Below are 25,629 nucleotides of genomic sequence, written 5' to 3' on the forward strand. Positions count from 1 at the left end.
GGGCCCTCTGCAGGCCGCGCTGCTCGCAGAGATTTAAGGGGCGGAGGTCCGGGTGCTCCGGGGCTCCCAGCGGTCACCATGGAGAAGGGGCGCGGTGACCACCGCCTGAGCGTCGTGCTGGGCCACCTCAACCACAGAATGCCCTTGGACGTCGTATCCCCTGGGCCGCCTGGGGCTCGCGAGGGAAGGGAGGTGGCCTCCAGGCCTCCGGGGTGCTCCCCGCTCCCCCTTCCCCGCGCCGGCTCCGGGGCGCTGGCAGCCCCGGCGGGCGCCGGGGACGGTAAGTGACACGGGGAGGTGGCGCATCCCCAGGCCCGGGTGCTGGCCGTCGCGGGCGATGTGGCCTCACTCCAGCGCCCGCCCGCTCAGGCCGCTCTCTGCCCGCTCGGCACGGAGGGCCCTGCGCTCGGCAACTGCGCGAGCCGCGGCGGGCGGGCCGAGCAGGGGCGCGGGGCGCACAGCCCGCAGGCGCCCCGCCCGCGCCCTCGTCTGCTCCTGCTCCGAGGAGCTCGGGGCGGCGGCCCCCAGGGGTTCATGCCGTGCCCTGGAAGAAGACTCGGTGCCCTGCCGGCGTAGGGTCCAGAAAGGTGCCGCTACAGCGCATGACACACGTACATCAAATTAGAGAATGTTTCCTGCTGCTCAGATTACGTGTTCGCTGCCAGCGCGCTCTTTGCAAAGTTCGCTGCAGAACTCTGAGCTTGTTCCCCAAAGCGACCCGATTCGCCACTGTCCGGCTGAGTTTACTTAGTATTCCGAAATCTCTCCTGAGACGACCGCTCCAGCTGTTTCTTTTACTTTAACTATTGCTGTCCCAGTGCAGCCTCCGGCTGCTTTTCAGATGAGGCATTCTGATCCTGCTAATTCTTGTTCTAATGGCGTCAAGGTCAGAGCTGCGTGTTTTCGTCTGTATTTCCTGTTTGTTTTTTTTTTCCAAACAACTTTGTGACATTCATCTTCCACCACACAGAGATGGTTTACACAAATTAGTAACACGCACGTTATTTCTTAAATTCCGACATTTTAAAAAACATTACTGCAGACGCCTAGGCTGTTAAAACATCACGGTGGATATCGGACTCTGAATAGTTAAGTGTGAAGCTGAAAATACTGCGCAGGGTTAACTAGAGTAAAATTAAAATGTGTGCTCAAATGCCCTAAGCAGCAGGGCAACTAACAACAACAAATAAATCGCTGTGGTCCATTTTTATATATCCATATATATGATTATTTTTTGGACAACTACTCCCCTTGAAAATGTGTAGTTAAAGCATAAAAATGGAGATAAATGATTTAAAGAAATTTAAGTTCTTCTTAACACCTAAGACCTATGTACTGTCCCATACAACTTTCTGTCCAACAGGGTAGTCACTAGCCACATGGAGCTACTGAGCACTTGGAATATGACTAGTGCAGCTCAGGCACTGAAGTTTCCATTTTAATGATCTCAGTTTAAATAGATGAGGCGAGCGGCCCTGGCGACAGCTCAGCTGAGATCTTCAGTGCATGTGTGTAAGATTTACAAGTCAGTAGACTACTGGAAAATTTGTGGCCATTTCTTCTCAACTCGTTCTAAAGAAATGTGGATTCTGGAATAAGTAATAATTTTTGAAGTATAAAACAGTGCAGTTTTTAAATACAGATAAGCCTAAAGGAGGAAATAAATATGACCCATAATTCTACCATTCATAGATCTATTGTTTGTAAACTTTCTGGTGTTTCCTTCCTATGCATTTACATAATTATATCATTAGGACCATACTGTATGTACAGTTTTCTGTATCGACTTTTTCATGTTTATTGACTTTATATAGTAAACATGTACTAACTTTATATAGTAAACATAGTAAATGCTTATTAACTTGATATAATAACCATTTCCACATCATTAAAAACAAAAACACATGAGGACAACAGCAACAAAAAAACCAATGCAGGAGTAGGAGACAGGTGAAAATAACTTTGAACTAGAATGCTGACATCTGAACTGTCTTGGCAACCACATTTTTCTGAGAATAGTTGGCAAAAGTCATTAACTTCTCTGCCATATGGAAAACAGATAGTGGCTAGTAATTCTGGCTCCTAGCCTGCTGTTATTTTTAAGTATTACATTGTTCGAAGTTATATAAAGACATCATTTAAAAGTAACATGTTCACAAAAAGTGGCATTTTGAAAATAACTCTTTAAGCTAAAGATACAATGAAAAAAGAGAAGGACGAGAAGAAACAATAGCTACTATGTCCATCTGTGGTTACTGGAGAAAAAAGAAAACTAGTTCTTTATTTAAAATTGTCTTCTTCTGTGTCGATAATACTTTTCTTGGAGTCATTGTATATCTTATACGTTTTTAAAAATGACCAGCCAAACCATCTCTAATATTTTGGACTGGACTCTCACTAAATTAAATACCTCTTTTGAATAGTACATGTTTCTCCTTCCTTCTAGGATTGAACCTCAATTTTCATTCATTCAGCAGTTTAGTAGAAGGAATAGTTATATGAAATAAAATAGATAAAAGCTACAAAGAGAGTGGGTCAAGTCTTGACTTAGCCATTTTCTGCTGGGTGACCTTGGACCAGTGACAGCCCCCTAAGGCTAGATTTCCTGCTCTGATGGGCAAGATCTATAATAAAGTTCTTGAGCTCCCCGTTATATGGCTTATATGGCTCTGTGCAAATGAACTGATGTACAGTAAGCAGCGGTAGGCAAACTGTCAGGCTGTGTGTGCACCATTGTGCATGGTGTCTATTTAAGACTAGTCCTCCCTTGTGAGACCTAATTCAGGGCAGACTGCTGTTTCTAGAAAAGGCTGACTCCTTCATCTTACTTTTTTGGCCTTAATTCACATCCTAGATGGCTCGCCCACTTCAGAGGCTATGTCTCCTGCCACTATCCAGCCAAAACAATTCCAGTAAGTAAATCTAATTTTAATTTTTAACCATACAGTGTATATAAAAGCTTTTCTAATGGTAACTAGGATATAAAACACGATGTATCATGTCGCTTGTTAAGAATTCATTATGCAAAGCCTCCACTTCAAGGACTTGTCCTAATTAGAACAACTGTGGAAAAATTTTGAAGACCCTGACTTTAATTTTATGTTCGTATGTTCAGAAGGGAGAGAAAGTATCAGAAAAGGCTCAGTCTGGTTTTTAAAATTCAGGCAAGGTATGTCTCATATAAATTCACCTGTCGTGTAGTCATATTGATATGTCGGCTAGTGTCTTTGGTTTGTCTTAAATTATCTTAGAAAGAGAAGACATTTGACCTCCAAGGAATACTCTCATATAGCCACAATCTCAACTAGGGAAATGAACTGGGGGATTTGAGTTTGCGTGTACACTTATTTGGATGTTGTTATTTTGATTTCTTTGGAGAGTTCATGAATTAGACAATTAAATGTATAAAATCTATTGACTTTGTTCCCCATCTGAAAAACCATACATATTCATTACAGAACATTTTAAAATTGGAGAAATAGAAGGAATTTTTAAAAATCATCCATAATTCCATTACTAAATGTTAATTTTTAACATTTTTTTTTGTTAAACATTTTTTCTTCACCGTTAAAAATTTCTTTGTTGTATTTCTTTGCAGCTTTTTTTTTTTTACAAATAATGTCTTAGTTTTATAAATTATAATCATATTTTATTATAAGCATTTTCCATGCTATTATATGCTCTTCATTTTTAATCCCTGAGTCATGTCCCATCGAGAAGATATAATTAATAAATTAGTCTTCCATTTCTTGGTGACAGTGGTTGATGTTTTGGAGTTAAAGCTTTGAAAATTTTTTCAGATTGTTTCTTTAAAGTCTTCAAAGTAGAAATGCTGGGTGGAAGGGTATGAACTTTTCTTGGGTTCTTGATACATATTGTTAGGTTTGATTTGAAATTGGACTTATTTGTGATTTTTCTCCGTTAGGTATACCCAGGATAATAATGTTCTAAGCCTAGAACAGAGAAGATTTTATGAAGATAATGGGTTTCTTGTCATTAAAAATTTGGTATCGGATGCGGACATCGCATGCTTCCGGTACGGTCACACTGTTCGTTATTTCACAGAAATCTGTGCTACACGTGTGTGATGGGAATGTGTTGAGAGCAGACGTTGCTCAGTGACTTGGCTTCTTAGGACGCAGTCGGGGGGGGGAGCACGAGCTCTGGAGCCAGACCGGCTGGCTCTCCGCTCAGCTCTGCCACTCTGTGCTGGGTGTCCCGCGGAAATACGCTTCATCTTGTCGGGCTTCCGTCTCCATGTCTGTAAACTGGGTACAATAATAGCACTTACACCCTTGAGTTGTTGGCAGGACTAGAGTCAAAGACAGAATAGACTCCGGAAGGGGCCTGGCACATCATGAGTATCTGCTGTTATTCTTCAGATGTAACCAAATCACATCTATTTCCCAAGTGGTTGCTGAGCTAAGGAATATCTGAACTCTGGGAGTGGATTCCAGATGCATGGTTAGGAGGTGAGGACTTCTGAGTTGGCCATTTTCTCCTCCTTCCTATCAGAACTATTCAAATCTGGGCTTGAGGCCAACTTAGTGCAGAGGATACTCCCAAATCTGCAAATCTCCCAGAACAGGGCCAGGTAAGTGCTTGGAGCCAGTGGTAATGACATCATTTGCCAATTTAATTTCTTAGGAACGCCTTTGAAAGAATCTGCAGAAGTGAGGCGAAACCCCCTGGATTAATGATAATGAGAGATGTGGCCATTAAAAAATCAGAATATAACCTAAGTGAAAAAACGGTTACCAAGATCCAGAATTTCCAGGAAGACAAAGAACTCTTCAGATACTGCACTCTGCCTGAGGTTCGAAGCCTGCGTTTTTTTTCCTATTTAAGCTTCTGCATGCTTGCCTCTGCCATCTGCTTTACCCGGCACCTTTCTGCTGTGGCCCTAGAGCAGTGTTTCTCAATGGGAGGTGGCATTTGCAGTGCCTGGAGACATGCTTGCTTGTCACACATGGACAAGGAGGGATGGTATGCTGTTGGCTCCCAATGGGTAGAGGCCAGGGATGATGCTAGGGGGCCCCCGGGATCCTGTCATGCACAGAATAGCCGCCTCCCCCCAAATAATGACCCCACCCCAAATGTCAGCAGTGCCCATCTCAAGGCACCCCCACTCTACAGTTTGCTAGTTTGGTTGAGAAGGGCAGGAATTCTGTGTGAAAGAGAGAGAGACCTTCTCACACTTGATACAGCGGGATAGACAGGGTGAAGTTGCTGAGGCTAGTCACTTGGAAATCCATTTCCTTTTTTTTTCTTTTCGTTTTATGAATCTGGCCAGTGGAGCCGTTTGTTCCTAAACTAGTTTCTGTTGAAATTGTTCTTCTTTAAGAGTAAATGACATTTATGAAATTATCTAAGCAGTCCAGAGGAGCATAAAATGAGGAGCAAAGTGTCCCACCCTCCGCCCCACTCACTTCTTGGCTTTTTTGTGTATGCGTCTGGAATTATTTTGTGTATATGCAGGCGCGTTTGCACACCCCCACGTCGTGACATGAGAAAATACTAGTTGGCACCGTGCTTCTTCCTCTCAGAGATCTCAGGCATATTTCCATGGTGTCTGTGAATCTACTTCATAGGTTTAAAAGTGCCACAAGTGTTCCATTGCATAACTTGCCACAGTTCACGAACCGTTCGTTGGAATGGTTTTAAAGGAGACACCACATACAGTGCTTATTATAAATGACAACCCTCAGCGCTGTTAGGGAATTTGACTCCCGAAGAAAGACAGTGCACGGAGCCAGCTATGATGTTCAGCCCCTTGCTGGGGACCAGAGGGAAAGCGGCCCCCCCTGAGCCACCCATTCAACCCCCCCTCCAGTCTCGTTATGGACATGGATGTTTTCTGGAGACCAAGGAGGAAAGGCTCGAGGTTACACAGCTTGTGGTAAATGAAGCATTATCAGGATTTTCAGATCTTCTGTTTCACTCAAGTATGAACCGTGTATCTGGTGGTTCGTGTCATGATCTTTAGGAGGTATTCATTATTTTAACATGTATTAGGGAAAATAACCAGCACATCTAACCCATGATTTTAAGAATATTATCAATCAGGCATGTAAAAGAAGTGAGTTAAATAAATTATTAGCTAACTATATTGGGTAATAATGTGAGGTATAGCAGAAATGGCGAGGATGGCTCTTGAATGACTGAGGTTTACAAAATACTGGTCTAAGTGAAAACTAAAAAAAAAAAAATGACAGGCTTTATAAAAAATACACAAATGCAAATTGACAATATTCCTTATCAAATCGAATTAGAGTTTGAATATCCGCTCTTTCACTTAACTGGCTCTGCCAACTTGGGCAACTTATTAACCTCAGGCTTATTCATGTGGGACATTCAGTTAACGGAGGGGAAGGGCGTTAATGTTCAGGGGTCACTATGTGGCCGATGCATACCGTCTCTGGCAGGTAGCAGGCATCCGATGTCGACAGCACCCAGGCTGCCAGAGCCCGGGACCAATTCCGCCCTCCCTGTCACACGCTCTCATTGCGGCTGCTGCTTCGTAGCCTGTGTCTCGACCACACACTCATTGTCACTGTGTAACGTATTTCTTTCCACCAGACTGCAGACGACGTCAGGGCAGGGACCTGCCTATTCCTGCTCACTGGCGTGTCTCCATTTCCTGTCGCTCCGCCTGGTTTGTAGAACTCAGTGAAGAGTTGTCGAGTGGGTGGCCGCAGATTGCAAAGTGTCTTCTAGCTGCTGTTCTCCCTTGCTCTGAGCTACCCATGACAGCGGCAAGTGGATTGGGACCTTTTATGGTCCCTTCCTGTGAACAGTCTTGGTGAAGAAAGAGAAGCCAGGCTCTCACTGCGTAATGATCCACAGCTCCTACAGAACGAAAGTCATTCCTGTTCTTCCCAGTGAACTTCTCGCCAGAGACGTCTCCCTCTCTCGTAGAACAAGTTGTTAGGTTTCCAGCTGACTCCAAAAACCCGTTCGCTTCATAGGTTCTGGATTGCCAGTGATTTCCGGGTGCTGACTTTTGTGCTTTGTTTGCACTGTGAAATACAAATTGTTTTTTTAAACTATCACCATTTTGACTCTCATAAGGATAATCATTGTTTGTACCACTTGCCTGTACTTCTGAATTTCCATGATTATTTTTTTTTCCCCTTTTCCCTTAGATTCTGAAATATGTAGAGTGCTTCATTGGACCCAACATTATGGCCATGCACACAATGGTGATAAACAAACCTCCAGATGCAGGTAAAGGGCTCTTATTTGTTAAGGAGAATAAAAAAAAAAAAAAAAAAAGTTTAATTAACATTCAGAAGATTTCTGTTCTAACAACAGCAGTTATAGTGTATAACTGCTACACTGTGCATAAATGAATGTGTACTGTTGAAAAAGAGAACAGGCCCTAAATGGAGTCACTTGTGCTAAGCCTGTCACGAGACTGAAGCTCGATACCTACTTACAGTTTCAGTTTCTCCCCGGAATAGTCTTAACCAATCAGTCTGGAAGTGCCCGGTCAGCACTCATGAGGTGCCCTGCCTGACAGACCCCCTTCCTTGCCTCAAAGGAGGGTGGTCGTGCCTGAAATGGTCCTCTTTGCCAACTTCCTCTTCCTTCCACCATCTGCCTACAAGAGCCTTCCATTTTGGTTAGCTCTTCAGAACCCATTCTGTGTGTTAGATGAGATGCTGCGATTCGCAAATCACTGACTAAAGCCGGTGAGATCTTTACATTTACTCAGTTGAATTTTAAAATAGTACTTTAAGTCAAAATAGCTTACATCATAACAGAATTGAAGTAAAATAGTGATTTCAGGTGTTAACTGTAGGGTTATTGCTGGATTTTCAGATGACTGGCTTTTTAAAAATGCAATTTAAAAAATACAAGAGTTTATATAACATAGGCTTCTGTTATTCAACGTCTCTAAGTTTTGCTACCCATCCTCACCTGTGATAGTGTGAATTCTGCCTTCCCGATCTGAAGACATTATTATTATTACTAACAAGATTGAAACTAATTTTGTAAGTCACATGCTACAATTGTTCCTAAAATTTCTTGTGCTTGCTGAAATGTAGCTCCTAAAAACCTCACTTCCAGAGAAGGAGAAACTGATTCGGAAGGTAGAAGTCAGGAATTTGGATTTTATTAGCCATCCTCAGAGACTGTCATGCAAATGGCTGTTGGGCCTTGCTGACAGTCTGCACACCAGCAGTAGTAAATCGGCCAGCAGAGGCATTTTCACCTCTTCTTCCTCCCAATGGCCAGGAGCGGTTCATGTGACCGCCCGCAGATGGACAATACCAAGTCCTTCTCTGCCTGTGTGTCTTGCCTGGAGAGGTCAGGCGGCCTGGGGAATCAAATTCAGGGAGCAAAACCAGGGAAAAATGTAAACGTGGTCGTCGTATCTTTGATTTTACACAGCAACTGTATGCCAAGTGTTTCTAGTTTTGTGGAAAAACCTCTTAAAGGGCTTTTATCTATTTAGGCAGTTAATTAATTAATTAATTATTATTTTTTTTGCAATAGCCACTCAGCAGATTACGAAGGGACCTCAAAATTGACTACCGTCTTCAGTGTAATTAATCAAACTTGTTTTTTGGACCACTAGGCTCTGCGCCCAAACCAGAGTTAGAAAAGAATAAAGCACAACAGAGATAATGACATATTTATGACTTGCCAGAAAATAGTGTGTGTAAGTACTCAGCCACCAGAAACCCAGAAGGAGGTCTAGGATCTGGAGTCACCATGTTGATCTGATACTTCAATCGGAGGCTGATTTTCTAGAGTGTTTCATTTGTTGGGTTTGGTTTTAGTAGGACTAGGTTACTATTCTGATTTTTCAGGCAGAGGAGGAGAATTCTGAGACTTGAGCGTCCTTTAAAAGCAGGTCCCATTTCAGGCAGGAAGACATCCCGTCATCCCCTGCACCAGGACTTGCACTATTTCCCGTTCAGGCCCAGCGATTACATCGTTTGTGCTTGGACGGCCATGGAGCACATGGATCGGAACAATGGCTGTCTGGCTGTGCTCCCAGGCACACACAAAGGTACCCTGAAGCCGCATGACTATCCCCAGTGGGAGGTACGTATGCCTAAGAGCTGAGTCTCAATCAGAATCTTTTAGTGTTTGGATTTCCCACCAGTATACATAACGAGCTATACCAATGAGAGCACTTCCTTTCATAGCAAATAGTTGTTCTTGGATTTGGAACTAGGATCAGGGAAAATTCAGGGATGTCAGATAACATCATTTTCGCATGTTTGACAAGGGATCGTAAGCTAACCAATGTGGGGAACTTTGGATTGGAGATTATAAAGCCTAACTACAGACGCGAGACGTAAACACTGCAAGACCAGCTGTGCATGCCGGACACCAAGTAAATCTTCCAGACTGATGTATGGCTCTGGGGGTGAAGAAGAGAGGGATCGTCTCCTTCCAGCTGGAGAGACCAGCAGGGGCTCTGGAGAAGACTGAGCAGCATTCCGTTGTGTGGCTGTTGATGCTGGGGGACTATTAAGTGCTTTTAAGCTCAGACTAGTTCAAGAATGATAACCTTGGGGCGTGGCACAGGATGTATTGGAGGTGTAGGAGTCCAGAGGCCGAGAGACTGGCGAGGAGACTTAGTGTTTTAGGTAGAAGGCAATAAAGTCTTGAAACCCCATGATGATGGTCAGAATGGGAAAAGCACCAGATATTAACACAGGAAGGATGAATGTGGTTCTGTAGGAAGTAAAGAGTAAGGCTTTAAGGACGTCTGTCTCCGTTAGACTTCCTGCACTAATGATCAATGCTAAGTGAAAAAATTTGAGTCTAGATTCTGATATAAAATCTGAAATTGTGAGATTTGTCAATCAAGATGAGGTTGAGAGGGGGGTTTATTGCAAGCAAAAGGGAGTGTTCGGAGAGCTGCGTCATGCTTACTCCGTGGAAGTCTGGCTAGCCCTGGTGGGCAGAAGTGGCCATCATCACTCTGTGGGAAGAGTGGGCGGGGGGTGGGGGCACTTGGTATGGGCAGTTAACGCTGACTGTCTGATCTCTTCCATCCTCTGCTCAGATTCAAAGTGGCCACAGTGGGAGGTCAGATAGGCTTAGCTTGGGTCACATTTCCTCCCTGGTATGGAAAGCAGTACACTCGATCAATGTCCCAACACAGTCCAGCAAAAGGCAGCCATTCCCCAAAAGGAATCTGGGACAGTCTGAGAGAGGAATGGGATGCTTCCCTGCCCCCACCCTAAAACCACCCCCCCACCCCGCCCATAAAGGCTTGTCAGCTTTAAATCACTCCTTACTGTACTTTTTAATGAAGATATAGTCATTACCTAAAGCTATAACTAACTTTGGAAATAATTACAGACAAACACAATGTTTTAATTTACTGTTCTTTACTTTAGACATGAGATGAGTAGTTTCTGAGCTAAGAAAAATGTAGCATGTTCTCTCTCCTGAGGACTAGAAGAATGATTTATGCAAAGTGCCAGGTGAGGGAAAGAATGTTTATGGATACAGACTGGAAAGGTGGTCTCTTGCATTAACTGCAAAATGCAAAGGTGATCTAGATCTTCAGTTATAATCAGTAAGGAAAGATAGGTGGAAATTCCAAATTTTTCATTTGGTGCAAAAGCCTCATGATTTTAATATCAAAACGTGATTTTCTAAAACTGGACATCTGAGAAGCTTCTGCATATTTACATTTTTTTTTTTTTAAAGACTCTAATTGATCTTTTTCTTTTGGAAGGGTTTAGAGAACCCTTGCTTATCCTGATGAGCCATTGATAAAGTCTGGAATTGCTGGCTTCCTCAGATACAGGCTTGGCTTCTCTCATTTGTTCTAGAAAGGAGTTAACATCCTGTTCCACGGGATCCAGGACTACGACAAAAACAGTGAACTAAAACACCTCGTGATGGAGAAGGGAGACACTGTTTTCTTTCACCCTTTGCTCATCCACGGATCGGGTAGCAACCAAACTAAAGGATTCCGGAAAGTATGCATTAACATCACTGCACTTTCCAAAGATGAATAGTTAGAAACATAAGTGTCAAACCACATTGAAATGTAAGATTTGTGACTTTTAACTGAACTGGCATTTAGGCCAGTTCATTTACCAGGAAGTATATTTTCCTACCTCATGCTTTTTCGCTCCTATCAGTAGAAGCCAGGTGACCTCAGGATCCTTAGAAAAAGCAAATGCTCAAAAGCTAAAGACCTCCTACTTATGTAATTACATTCCCTGCCTCATAGATGCCGTTTGAAAGTAAATATGGCAGCTAGTCAAAAACCTCTTGTAATTTCTCAAGTAGCCTTGAGCTGCGGAAAAAAGAGAAGGCAGGGTATGAGGGGAGAGGGATAGGGGGAAAGAGGGAAAGGGGGGAAGAGAGAGAGAGAGAGAGAGAGAGAGAGAGAGAGAGAGAGAGAGAGAGAGAGAGAGAGAGAGAGACAGACTGGTTTAGGAGACAGGGGAACAGCGTTCAATCTAGAAATCAAATGTTGAAATAACTGCTTGGTTGCTGATGTGAACAGGATTTTTTTTCCCTAATATTAATCGATTCCCTTTGCCCAGGCAATTTCCTGTCATTTTGCCGCTGCCAGCTGCCACTATATCGATGTGAAGGGCACCACTCAAGAAAAACTTGAGAAGGAAGTGTTAAAGGTAGCAAGTAGAAATAACGAAATGGACCTTTTGAACTTAAAGGTATGTGTATGAAATGACATGGTAAAGATCTCGTTGTCCTCTTCAGGCACTTAATACTTCTCATGCTTGATTTAATTTGAAAGTATGATGTGCTTAGGTTGGGAGCTCGCTGCAGAGATGTGTCCGAGACCCACTAAGAATGACAGTGGGGCTTCCGTGTGTACTTACTTCCTCACTGTGGGTGGCCTGGGAGTGGGTGCTACTTCTTGATGTGTGTGCGCTGTCCTGCGGTATGCAGGCTACCTGGTTCTAGGACAAGCAGTTAGGAAAGAAAATAGAAGACAGACTTAGAGGCAAGCTCAAGGTTTGCACTGTCGATCACAGGCCTCCTTTACCTGTATAGGATAGAGTATGCATTTGGAAATCCAGTAAGACTCCCAGAGAGCAATTCTCAAGCATGTTTTTGTTTTTGTTTGTCACTTTGCAATGGGTGTTTAATGAGAGGCACTGCTTGTATGTAGCACAGATTAAAAGGCACTAATGCTTATCAGTAAGGGGCACAAGACAATACTTTATCTCCTTCGCTAACTCATACACATCACTTATAATTATTTGTTTTTAACTAGTGGGCATTCAATGCTGATGAGGATCAACAGAAAAATTATCAGTCAAGGCAAATAAATAAATATATGTACTTTGTAGATACATACATGTTAGCCTCTGAAGCAAGAAGCTGAGCTTACTTAAGAATTTGCAGAGATGTGTCCTAAACGCATGCCTGTACTTTGAAGAGCGCTCGCTGCGTAGCAGTGGTAGGCTGCCACTCTGTCAGCGATCATCCTCTGAGCACCTTCCCAGATCAAGAATCCTTCTTTGTCCTTTGCCCCCTCTCCCTTTAGAACCTGTGAATGTGCCCCACATCCGAAAATGCCCCGATTTCACATTCACACATCCTAGGAAATCTAGTCCTTCTCCCTTTGTCCAGGACTTAAAATGACCTACAAAGGCCACATACTTTGTCAGCTGGGGCTTCCATCCAACAAGCTGAATTTTAAGGCAGGAAAAAAAAAAAATGTATACACTACGTTTGAGGTTTGTCAATGTTGTATGAAATGAATTACCCTAGTGTTTATTTTAGCTACTCTCTATGTTACGGTGTATAAACTTTACTTAGAACAATAGTACAAAGTCTGCTTTGTTGTTCTTTGTAAGGTACCAAAACACTGTCATGTCCATTTCCTTGTTTTCTTCACCAAAACCCTTTGGACAGTCTTTATAGCTCCATGCTCTCGGTTAGAAAGTGAAGAGTCCGAGAGGATTGGCCTAAGATACATGAGTGTCACAGCAAGACCTTAGGGTCAGGTCGAATTCCAAAATCTTTCTTCCCACCATACCTTGCTGGTTGCTCAAAAATAAATGAGACACAAGAAATTAGAAAGTCTAAGTTGTCTTATTAAGAACAAAGGAAAAAAAAAAAAAAACCCTATTAGCTCATGACACCATTTTCATGATTGTGATCTAATCAGGAGCAGACCTCTCCAAGGGAGTCAGGCAAGTCGCCCAGCCCACTCAGCGAGTTGTGACACCTGTCATCATCAAGAGTGCCAACGAAAACAGGGCTGAGAGTCTGGGAACCACCCTGCCCTAATCAGTATCATTACTTAACATGATGTTACATATTGACAAGTAAATTAATAGGAGTCTCAGAATATGGTTTATTCCCTAACAGACAACGAAGGAAAAAAATCTATCTTGGAGGTTTTTTAAAAACCATTTAAAGCAGTTAGATGCTGGAAATTTACTTTATATTAGGGTAAAGAGACAAATCGAAGCGTTCTGCACACTCATGTCTGTTTGGCATTATTTCCAGGATATTTGGCAATTTCAGGCACGGCTGGTGAAAGGAGAAAGGATCAACCTGTGAAACAGCCCTTTGCTAAAACTCTTTTGGTTTTAAAGAAAACCAAAATGAAAGAAGGCGTCTAAGGAAAATGTTTTCTTCATGAGATGACATTATCTTTTCAATCACTTGTTAACAAAATCACAATGCATGTCTGAGGTACTAATTCCATGTGGGTAATTTTGAAGTGCAGCATGTTGCTTTCTTTAATGAATGTTAAAACAATAAAAGTGAAATGTTACTGTTCTAAGGAAAATGATTTAGGATTACAGTTAATAAAGGCGATTGGTGTATAAGTGAAGTGTGTTAAATCTGTTTCATTCAAGTAGCTCTTTCCCCAAGCAGAAATGAATTCTTCGGAAGGTGAGGGCGTGGCGAGCTTTGCATGCCTCTCCTGGAAAACCTGTCGCCAACTCATTTCAGGTCATGAGCGATTTCTTTGCCAGTCTAGAACAATGTATGTATAATACAGGCAGATTGACGGAAGGGCAGAAGAAGGGTATCATGGAGTAAAATTAAGAGTGGCTACTCTGAATTTTCCTAAATCTCTGACACAGGATCCCTTCCAGGACTTCTCTAACCCAATTACCCTCCTTCTGAAAACGAACTGGACTGCCCGAGTCTTCCTAAAGACGAGGGTTAACGCACGTGCCTGCGACTTCTTACTGGGTAGGGCAGCTGAACAGCTTCAGCACTGATGAATGAAACCTAAGCTCTTTCTAGATACAGGGAAATTTTTAGATACTTTGCTTTGGATTCCGAATGAGCAAGAACTGGGGGAATTTGTTTTAACAGCGTCATGTCTATCCCAGCCGAAAGCAGCAAGGAGACATAGTCTTTTTTTTTTCTTTCTTTTTTTTAAAAAAATTCCAGTTAGATTTTTTGTAAGAAAGAAAGAAAGAGTCCCTTCGCGTGTCATTCTGGTAAGCGCAAGTTTTCCTAAATCTAGTTTCACTGCATTTTTGTCGGTTTCTCCAGTTGAAGTTCAGTTCCAGCTGGAAACTGGGGAGGATGAGATTATAGGGTCTAAGGAAAATGGATTATGGAATAATTGAAAATAAAATGTATACGAGGAATGCCATTTTCACTAAGGGAGGAAGACAGAAACAAAATGTGGTCTATACATACATAACGATGGGATATTATCCAGCCTTAAAAAGGAAGAAAATTCTCACTACGGCATGGATGAACTGTGAGGACATTATGCTAAGTAAAATACTCCTGTCCTAAAAGGACAAATATTGTATGATCCCACCTCTGTGAGGGGCCCAGAGTAGTCAAATTCATAGAGACAGAAGAAGGAGGTTTCGGGGGGGCAGAGGGAGAGGGGAACAGGGAGCTAGTGTTTAATGGGTGCAGAGTTTCAGTTTGGGAAGATGAACACGTTCCGGAGGTGGCGACGGTTGTGCAACAATGTGAATGTCCTTAATGACTCTGAATCGGAGACTTAAAAACTGGTTAAGATGGTAACTTTTATGTAATGTGTATTTTACCGAAATTAAAAGAAATAAACAAAATTTAATCTTGGAAACAGAAAACCCCTCCAAATTTCATAAGATGCTAGGAAGAAGTACACACCCAACTTTGACAGTCTCATAGAAAAGGCTTCTCTTACTTGGAAAGACTAGAAAGGGGTGCCCAGATGGAACCCCTGCATTAACTGCACGGCTGCTCGATCTAGTCCCAAGCAGAGAGTTAGGTCAGTCCTTCCTGTAGCCAGTTTAACACTGACTCCAGGGGCTTTGTGACTCAGCCCTGGGGACCTGGGCACTGGAGACGTGGCTCACCTGAGGAAACAGCCTTCTCCTCACCAAATGCCTTGGTTGACCTTCTCCTGATCTTACACCTGCCTTTCCTGGCATTTCCCAGACCAATGACAGAGCCAAAGACACACAAACGAAAAACAGTGCCCAGCTTGCCACAGGGGCTCCCGGAAGAATCCCCCTCGACAGGCCGGAGGTGAAACCCCAGCTCCATCATTTATTTGCTCCCTGTGCAAGTCACTTCACATCTCTAGACCCCAGTTTCTTCATCTATAAGATGAGGCTTCATGGGGTGCCCTTGAAGATTATTTTAGACCATTGAGCATGGTATTTTCCCTCGTTGAGAAGCCTATTCAGACTTCACTTGGCAAAGATCTCAGACATGAAGTCCGTGCTACCAATAAAAAAAACCCCTCCAAGATCAGTAACAACTATGCCGAGGATGTTGTAGGACCTCGCAAGGAAGAGGGGGGAGGGGGCACCCCAGACCAGCTTCGGTTACCCATGCTGGTAATTTCATGTTGGACGCTCACTGCTCTGCTGGGACCAGACATCTTCCTTCAAAATGAACATAACAAAAGCAAAACCACTCACACTTCTCCCATCATCCTGTGGTCTGGAGACCCTCGGATTGTTCCCATTCACTCCTCATAATCCAAACACCAGGGTTACATATATAACAGGTGATGTTCTGCTTATTATTAAGATAGTTGCCTCATTAAGTTCACATTACTTGAAAGGGATGTGGCAAACTCGGGCGAGGTGAGTGGGAATAAAAATAATGAAGACTTAATCGACGGCAAAGACAGCTTTAGGAAAAAATCTTAGGCTGACCAAAATTTTGAGTGATCTGAAAAACTGACACATGTTCCTTTCATACTTGTGACTCGGCCCTCAGAATTTCGCTCCAAATAGTGTCGCAGCTCTCCCGGTCACACGCATTCCCGTTCATACGTCCCCTGCGCAGAAGACTCCACTCACACAAGTGCACACCCGCCGTCAGTTCTAACACCCGCACCGTTCGCACAGGCACCCTTTCATGAATCCCCTCGGCAGAGACACCCAGACGCCGGCCGGCACGTATGCGGGTATACACGCCCTGACGCCACCCACCGGCAGCTCCGGGCTGCATGCCCCCAGACTTGTCTGGTCACTGTTCCTGCTTCTCTCAGCTTTCAGCCAAGTTCTCCACGTAAATGCCCTCCGGCAAGAATTTATCCAGTGGCCCTGATGTGCCGGCACAGTTGTGGCCCCCCTGGGAGAGACAGAGCTGAATAAGAACTGGCCTTTGCTCTCAGGGAGCACAGAGGCTACTGGCCTTTGCTCTCAGGGAGCACAGAGGAGGGGTTGGGCAGGGAGGGAAGTCACGAGTTCTTGAGTTCTTCGTACTTGACATGCAGGGCATGAGGCTGGGCTTAAAGTGACGCAGGGAGCAAGGCAAGTGAGGACAATGGGGAGGGAAGGGAAAGTGGGGGACACAGGAAGAGACGGCATCTTCCCCCTGGAGAGGTCAGGAGACAGGGGTGCTGGAGAGAAGTGTTTGAGGATCATCTTGGAGAATTAGAAAGACTCAGAAAGACTCCAGCAGGGCAAGGAGGGCAAAGCTGCTCATCAGACAGACAAGGTGGGGAGAGAGAGAATCTGCAGGGCAAGGGTATGGGGTGCCGGAGAGGTGAAACCCGGCGGATGAGTGAAACACTTCATGCCATGCTAAGTCATTTGGAAGTTACTCTACATTCAGTTTTGAGTCACTTAGAATGTTTTCGGTGGCAGGTAAAGGAAAAAGTGGATTTGGGAGGTTTAACCAATAAACACAACGGATTCAGTCACATAACCGGAAGCCCACAAGAGAGGCACGATATGCTCAGTGCCATCAAAGATCCAGGTTATTTCCACCTGTGCTAAGTTGATCATGTCACACCCACCACCTAAAACTCTCCAGGGATCCTCAGCACTTTGATGGCGGCCGCCACCCCCTTCTTTGCCAGAAGAGCCAAGGTTCTGTCTGAGTCTTTGTCAGCCGTGAGCTTCAGAAATGGAGTCCAGGGGTCTCCGAAGCCCACAGCACTGTAGAAAGATAAATCCCACAACTGGTCATGGGGTAGATGAGAGAACGACGAGACCAGAGACAGGACAACCAGCGTCAGACAGTTTGAAATGATAGCCTCTATTCTAGCAGGTGCATTCAGCAAAAAAGGGGCAAAAATGGATGCTATTCAAGACACGGAAGTGACGGACATTGGGCATTTGATGGAGGAGTCTAGGTGACCCCTGGTCTCTCTGGGACACTCCCTCTTCTTTCTGCCAAATTCGCCTGCGAGACCTCAGCAAAGCCACTTTGGGACTCTCCAGAAGGTCTTTCCAAACCCTCAGAGACCCCACTGCAAAGGCACGCCCACGTGCATGCCATTCCTTTGGCCAACCCATCTTCCTCTGCTGAATCCTCTAACCCACCAGCAGCTCCTTCTCACTCCCCTTTTCCTGGTTCTTCATGTCCCTGATCTCTAAATCCGTGCCTGCCTCGCATCTTCTGTCTTCTCTTTCTATTCATCCCCGAGGTCAGGGAACTCCAGACAGGGGGCCCTGAGGGCTTTCCAGGTGTGTAGAACACAGAGTTTTAAGGGGATTAAGACTTAGCTTCTCAACTTCCACGTGGCCTCTCTTCAAAACTGTTCTGCCCAAGAGTGGGCTGCACGGAGGTGTGGGTTCTCCTCTCCCTTCTCCACTGTTTAACAAAAAACCAGCACCTCTTCCTACAACCTTTTTGAACCTTAGTGAGATTCATTGCTCCAGGGAATAAAAAACTCCAAGGGTAGCTGCAATCTGGTTAGGTAGCAGGCTTTTCCCCTAAAGAAATAAGCAAAATACGAAGCTCTAGTATTTGATCAAAACATATGTAAAGCATGCTTGTGATGAAATTTTTCTAAAATATCTTATTAGCAAATGTTCAATTTTCCAGAAATTGAGAAAGCCAATGACTCATTTAATGACAAGTAACAAATCCTTTTCCAACTCTGGTGGGTTTCCAATTCTCAGCTTTTGTCAAAATTGAAAGAAGACGCAATAAACCTGTCAGCTCATAGGTCCTTACAAAATATTGGATGATAGATCACTATATGATTTTTGGCATATAACTCTGAAAACTTTCAAAGAATTGAGTGACACTACTATAATAAAACTCTTTGCTTCATCTATTTATTTATGAAAAAGAGCTTCATTAGCTTTTCTTTCCACAAACATAAAAAAATAGGAAGAAAATTGTTGCTAAATCTTGTCCCAATCAACTAATAAGTAATAGTCATCCACATATATAAAAACTCATTTGCAAATAACTATACTCATTTTGTGAAGAAATGTTTGATGACCAACATCTATAAATAATCGTTTGTTGTTTATTGTTCAATGTCTAATAATTATGTGGTTCGTCCAGTTATGCACTAATATAAAGTATAATGACAACTGAATCCAGAAGAAAAAAAAATTAACATTGCAGATTATGGTTTCGGAAAAAAAAATATACTGGCAGAAAAGTATGGCAAGGTGAAAAATGAAAGACGAGCTTAAAAGATATCCTGCTCTGAGAAAATGAAGTGGAATGGGAAGGCTCGAGGGCCTTGACATTTGCTATTTTATAAGTCAATTAAACAAAAAATGGATAAGCAAGAGGAGGAAAATCAATGAAAACAAAAGTGAGTTCTTCGAGAAGATTAATCAAGTCAAGAAATACCTAGCAAGACTTTTTTTTTTTTTTTTTTAAGAGAGAAAATATACATTTGCAATATTAGGAATGAGAAGGACAGCCGTACATGTCATGGAAATGCAAAAAGGTTGATAGCATATTATGTACAGCTTTCTGCCCATAAATGTGACAGCTTAGAGGAAATAGAAAAATTCTTTGAAAGGCACATGTTTCCAAACCTCACACAAGCATAAACAGAAGCTCTGAATAGCTCTGCATTTGTTAAAGAAATTGAAACTAACTTAAAACTTTTTACGAAACTCCAGACTCAGAGAAAACTCCAGGCTCACATGGCTTCACTGGTAAATTTTATGGACATTTAAAAAAGAAATAATATGAATTTTACACACATACTTTAAGAAAACAGAGGTGAAAAAAAAATACTCCCTAACTCATTTTAGGAGGCCAGCATTACCTTGATATCAAAACCACTGAAAGATATAACAAGAAAATGACAGACCAATATCCTTAAACATCAATTCAAAAATCCTAAATAAAACGAGAGCAGTAAAACTCAACAATATTAATAAGGATAATTCAGTATAACTGAATAGGGTTTACCCCAGGAATACAAGGTTGGTTTAATTAGAAAATCAATGTAATTCATGACATTAACAGAATAAAAGAAACACCATATGATTATCTCCGTAGGTGCAGAAAAAGCATTTGACAACATAACAATAACAATGACAAGCCTCTAAGCATATTATGAATTGAAGGAAACTATCTCCTACTGAGGAAGGACATTTGCAAGAAACCAATTGCTAACATCATACTTAGTGATGAAAAAGACTGAACACTTGTCCCTGTGATGGTACTCTTCCACTTTTATTCAACATTGCATTATAGACTTTAGCCATTGCAATAAAGGGAGATAAATAAAAAAACATGCAGATTGAGGGAAAAAAGGATAACTGTTTTATTCATAAATGACATGACTGTGTACATAGAAAATCCTAAAGAATATACAAAAACTACTATAATTAATAAGGGATGCATGATAAAAGGCAAATATACAAAAATAAATAGCATTTCCATATATTAGCAGTAGGCAATTAGAAAATAAACAAATTTAATTCTATTAAAAAACCATACAATACTTAGGGATATAGTTAACAAAAGCCAAAGCTTCTAAAATGAACAGTACGAAACACTGCAGAAAAAAATTAAAGATCAAAAATGGAGAGAGATCTCATGCTCACTGATTAGAAGACATCATATCGTTAAATTAAAAGTTTCCCCAGTTTTTAATATACATATGAAAATGTAGAATAACCTAGAATAGTGGAGGAAGAACAAAGTTGGAGGTCTTATACCATACGTTTTCAAGATATTATAAAAAAGGCATGGAAATCGAGGAATGTGGTATCGATATATGAGGAGACAAACAGATAGAAGGAACAGAATAATCCCACAGACATGTAGCCAAACCGATTTTTGACAAAGGCATCCAAGCAATCCAAGGGGAAAGGGACATTTTACCATCAAATTGGCCTGGAACAACTGGATATCCACAAGGAAAAGAAATGAATGTTGACGCCTATCTCATACCACACAGAAAAATTAATTCCAGATGGATCGCAGACCTAAACATAAAACTTGTATAAGAAAATGGAGATGATCTTTGAAACCTTGGAGTAGGTAGCGTTCTTAGAAAATAGAAAGCGCAAACCATTAAAAAAAAAAAAGAATCGTACTTTATTAAAATTAAAAACTGTTGCTCATCAAAAGACACAGTCATGAAATGAGCAGGCAACCCACAGATCTAGAGAAGTATTTACTGAAGTATTTATATAAAACATTTAAAACTGACTAAGTGTTACATTGAGAACATAGAAAATTGATAAAAAGACAAACCAATAAAAATGGGCAAGAGACTTGAATGGGAATTTCACAGGAATATATACAAATGGCCAAGAGGGATGTGAAAAAGTGCTCCCTATCCTTAGTCATCAGGGAAATGCCAACGAAAACCCTAATGTAACATGGTTTTAACACCCGCTCAACGGGCTCAGTTAAAAACACCAGCACCGCCAGATGCTGGTGAAGAGGCAGGGAAACTGGAACTCGTGTACTGCTGGTTCCTCCCACTCTGTACTACGAGTAACAATGGCGACCATGCAATCTTCGCTCTCCACTCAGTTTCATTCTTTACCTTGTCAGGACCCCAGAGAGAAGAGGGGGGCTCCCAAACGGTCATAGTCCTCGTCCTCCCATGGGCTTATACGGAGACTCGAATGTGATTCAGGTGCTGGGACGTGGCAGACAGTCAATCACACGTAAGCTCCCTTCTCATCTTCTCCTCGAACGGCTGACCTTTCGCTTGGAAAGGTCTGTCCCCATCCCTTTCATAGCACAGGACAGCCAGTCCTGCTTCTCTTGCTCCCCAGCTATTAGCAGAATAACGAGAGCCTCAAAGATCAGCGTCCCTCCTGTTTAGCCTGCCAGTGGCTGCTTCTCTGCTTGTCCGTCACTAGCTGCCGTCCCTGAAATTAGCTGTGCCAAAGAGCACAAGTGGCAAGGACCCGAGAGGCTTTTCTTTCTTTCTGAATCAAAATAATTTCACCAGAACTGACGATTTATGCTCTTAAGGTACTGTAAAATTATGGAGTAGTCACTTCCTTGTTTTATTCAGGAAACACAAAATCCAAATCAAATCACAGGAAGAGTTGTTTCTGAGCTAGAAGACAGCAGCCTTTCTTGGGGTTCTCCGGCAGAGAGAGCTGGCGTGGGGGCCTGTCCTGGCAAGCGGTTGCCACTTTGCTAGCAGAGATGTTAGGAGAATTGATGACGCAGATGGCGCTTCTGCAACGAGGCACCAAAGGCTACTGTTTTCAGGACTGACTTATATGCGTAAGGCTTTGCAAATGGAGAATGAGATTATGCAAATGGAGAATGAGATTTTGACCTCCCTTTCCCTGAGTTGGGCTATTTTTTAAAAACGTGGCTAATCAGACTCTATCTAGGTCATAGAACAAGACATCATTTCCCCTAATGTCCCCGCTGGTCAAAACAGATGACCGTGAATTCAGAATCCTTCCAAAGTCAGACACGTGAGGGTGATGATTTTCCTTCTTCCATGTGTCCATATCGATATCTATGCTTCCTTTGTTGGAAGTTTTGCTTTTTCAAAGACAAGACTGATAACTCCAGTTCAGGACGCCTCCCCTGGTACCCTTCCTGAGGCACACTGTGTTCGCCCTTCAGAAACTCGCTCTTCCTTTACACCAGGCTTTCTTATAAGTTCTCTTGCCTACAGAGACCTAGACAATTCTTGTCTCTACCAATGCCTTTGGTGCTCACAGCTTCTTACACTGTCTTTTAAAAAAACAAAAAACAAAAAACTGTTTCCAGTGAGTTTTATCTTCCCAATTGGACTTTTTTTTTTAGGGCAGCAGCCCAATTATGTAATACTTACTAAATTATGCTTGTTCCTGAAAATAGAATTGGTTAATTGACACAACCATTCTAGATATAGATTCTCTTGCCATTAAGGGACCAATTTGGATCTTCCCAAAATAATCCACGGAATGTTAATAAGTGCTCTATGAATAAAGATGGCACAATCAATTAAGTCTGGGGAATGTTAAAGAAAAACAGATTTTCCAGCTGCAGGTCTTGTCAGAGCCTTTAAAATGCTCCTGTGCATTATGAACCTGGTGAGGAGGAGCAGGATAGAGTCTGTAGTATTTGTCAAATTTGTTTGATCCTGGAATCCCTTTATCTTGTAGCATCTTGTAGCACTAGTGTGTCCACAGTTTGTGGAACCTACAGCCTAATATATCCCCAGCCCTGGGGTGCACCTAGAATGCCATGTAGGATGCTCGTTCCAAGCAAGATGCACTTTGGCATCTAGTAGGAGGAAGAGGGCTGGGCCCTACCTGCCGTTTTCCAGTCCTTTTGGTCCCCCGGGCCTGTGGTGCGGGACTTAGCCTAGCAGAGTCCCCACACAGGCTTTCCTTCAAAGGTACCCCCATGAGGATGGCAAGGTGTGTCTTCTCCCTTTGGCAGGCTCAGCCCCTCCCTGCCCGGGCTTCCTGAAGTGACTCAGTTCCTCTCCTCTCTGGGCCTGCCTCGCGCGGTGCCTTGACACAACTCTGTGTCTGGCTCAGTACTGGCCTGGCCGCCCAGACTGTGGGGGGTTCAGAATACAAGCCATACATTCACTGGAGTCCTGGACGGCCAAGGCCCCCAGCCAGCTGGGCACACACTGCTTATCCCACAGACCGCGGGCCTTGCCAATGTATCCTTTCCTTTCCGTTCCCCTAGAGAGAGCCCATCCTGAAACCAGAAAGCAGTTCTGTTTCATCTCAAGAGCAAGAGAGAGAGAGAGAGCCCCTCTGTTCAGAGGGATGGTCAACTCTCCAGGGGCCAGCTTTGGCCCAGGGTATCAACGACCCTCTGATCCTCCGTCCCTACAGAAATGTGCCAGACCCTGCCCTCCAGGTACTCCCTGGCTCGGAAAGTGGCCCGATCCCACCGGTGGAACGCAGAGCCAGCCTCTGCCAGTCTCTGTGAAGTGCTGGGGACACCGGAATAATCATGGGCTGCGAGGGATCCAGAGCAGAGAGGCAGCCGGGCATTGTCGTGGCCACGGAATGGCTCAGAGAGAGATGAGCTGGCTCTAGAAGGATTGGAAAAGTTTTTTTTTTTTTTTTAAATAGTACTTTGGGCTTTTTTTTTTTTTGTCCTCTTGATTATAAAATAACTGCTTGTCCACTGCACAAAACTTGAAAAATACACCTCTCCTTCCCCAAAAAAACTAAAAGAATAAAGACTCCTATTGCAAATTTTTTTCTCAGTGCACATATATGTATTTTTTAATTAAAAATGGATGAATTTGTGAATAAATATGCATTCTCAGAACTGGTTCTCAACTTCAGCTGTCTGTCACAATCAGCTAAAACGTCTGCATAAAAACAGTGATGCCCAGACCTCAGACACACTGAATGAGAACCCCAGAGGTTGCATGGATAGATATGCTAATTAGCTTTTTGTGGTAATTATTTCATAATGTATACATGCATCAGAACATCAAGTCATACGCCTTAGAGACATATATGATTTTATCAATTATACCACAATAAATTTGAAAAAAAAAAAAGATTCAAGGATTTTTTAAATCAGTACTTGCTGATAAAAAGATATGAATTTTTCCATTTACACTCACACACACACACATGCTCAGAATCTCAGGGGCTGAGGCCCAGGCACTGGTGTTTGTAAAGCACCAGGGCGAGCCAAATGTGTCGTCAGGTCCCAGGACCACGTCTCTAGACCTCGAGAGGAGAGCTAATGCACCTCCACCCATCCCAGGAGTGAGAACGTCTGAGTCCCCCCATCTGATGGCAACGGCAGAAGCCAGAGAAGTCCCCCTCCTGCTGTACACCAGTGGTCTTACAGGCAGCAGCGCCATCTGCCTTGGCTGCATCTTGGGAGATTGGTCTCAGGACCAGGGTCTGATGAGATCAGGGTCTGCACTGGACTCTGGCCTCAGGGACTTGTGCCAAAGTCAGCAGCTGAGTCAAGTCTTCAGTTCCCAGAGTGGCTGCAGTTGCTAAGCTGTCGTCATCAATTAGAGCAGTGAATCCTTGGACGTGGGCTTCTCACCCTGTGTTGCCTTCAGAAGAGGGGCTTCGAGCCACCCAGACAGGGATGCTCTTTAGATTCCTGACAGGTCAACCTCAGAACAGTGGAGATTAATGCTGTGTTGCATCAATGAGCCCAGGCACCCCAGGGCCACTCCCAAAGCCTAGGGCAGCTCAGGAGACCGGCAGCTCTTCAGTCTCTTGGGTCAAAGCGCGAGAGGCTGCAGAAGAAGGTGGGAGGCAGTGCCTGTTGGTCGGAAGCACAGACTCCTGGAGCCCCCAGGCCACCATGCTGGCATGGCACAGCCCAGAGGTGAAGGCTGGACAGTGAGTGCTCTGCTCTAGCGGCTGCTATGGGTAGTAGAGCAAAGGTCCTTCCCTGCATTTCTTTGGGGAGAAATGAGTCCCAGGAGACTCTTAGTCTGGGGCCTCAAGCCCAAGGTCTGATGAATCTCAGCAAACTTAGCTATGAGGTCTTTCTGGTTCCATGGACAACATGCCCAAGGAATGCTGAGTTACAACCTGCTCAAGGCTACCCTCACTGACCTGAACCATCTCTCTACCTCTGTCCTCCCTCCTCCGCCCCTCCTCCCTATCTCACACGACATGCCAAAGTGATTCGTTTTCAGAACGATGAAGATCTATCCATTGAAGGTGATCTTCCAGTGGAATGAGCCAACTCATCCTTCCCTTATACCATTTACTCTACTCTGTTCTAAAGTGATTCTTCAGTAAGCCAGGAGAACCTAAAATGGGACACCTTTCTGGTAGAGCATTCAGCTACTTATTATACCTTTGTAGCTTCTTCTTGTCTACAACTATTACATCATTATATTCCCATGTCTTTCAAATGGATAGAAACGCTTTCCAATGGATACAAACTCTTCTCTCACACATATACCATAATGTGTGTCCTGCCTTTTTATTTAGAGTTTCCAGTTTTCCACTTTTGTGATAAAGATACTTTACACCTCCTTATACACGAATCTTCGTGATAAGTATGGAAGTAGTGCTTCAGTATCAAAACTGGACA

The 25,629-nt window shown here is 43.3% G+C and overlaps 1 protein-coding gene across 3 annotated transcripts; it reads left to right on the forward strand.

The window, feature by feature from the left end:
- Positions 1–24: 24 nt before the first annotated feature.
- On the forward strand, positions 25–13,807 carry PHYH (phytanoyl-CoA 2-hydroxylase). 3 transcript variants are annotated; one of them, XM_016134417.2, is made up of 9 exons: positions 25–280; positions 2,855–2,912; positions 3,926–4,036; positions 4,648–4,816; positions 7,146–7,227; positions 8,876–9,057; positions 10,809–10,958; positions 11,535–11,666; positions 13,477–13,807. In XM_016134417.2, the coding sequence occupies exons 1-9, from the start codon at positions 79–81 to the stop codon at positions 13,528–13,530; spliced, it is 1,140 nt and encodes a 379-aa protein (XP_015989903.2). In that variant the 5' UTR covers positions 25–78; the 3' UTR covers positions 13,531–13,807. The 3 variants fall into 3 exon arrangements, with proteins under 3 accessions (XP_015989903.2, XP_036084073.1, XP_015989904.2); XM_036228180.1 differs by lacking the exon at positions 10,809–10,958 and having other exon boundaries at positions 46–280; XM_016134418.2 differs by lacking the exons at positions 25–280; positions 2,855–2,912; positions 3,926–4,036 and adding an exon at positions 4,098–4,472.
- The last annotated feature ends 11,822 nt before the right edge of the window (positions 13,808–25,629 follow it).

The sequence above is a fragment of the Rousettus aegyptiacus genome, unplaced genomic scaffold (genome assembly GCF_014176215.1).
Source record: "Rousettus aegyptiacus isolate mRouAeg1 unplaced genomic scaffold, mRouAeg1.p scaffold_m13_p_10, whole genome shotgun sequence".
Taxonomy (NCBI): Eukaryota; Metazoa; Chordata; class Mammalia; order Chiroptera; family Pteropodidae; genus Rousettus; species Rousettus aegyptiacus.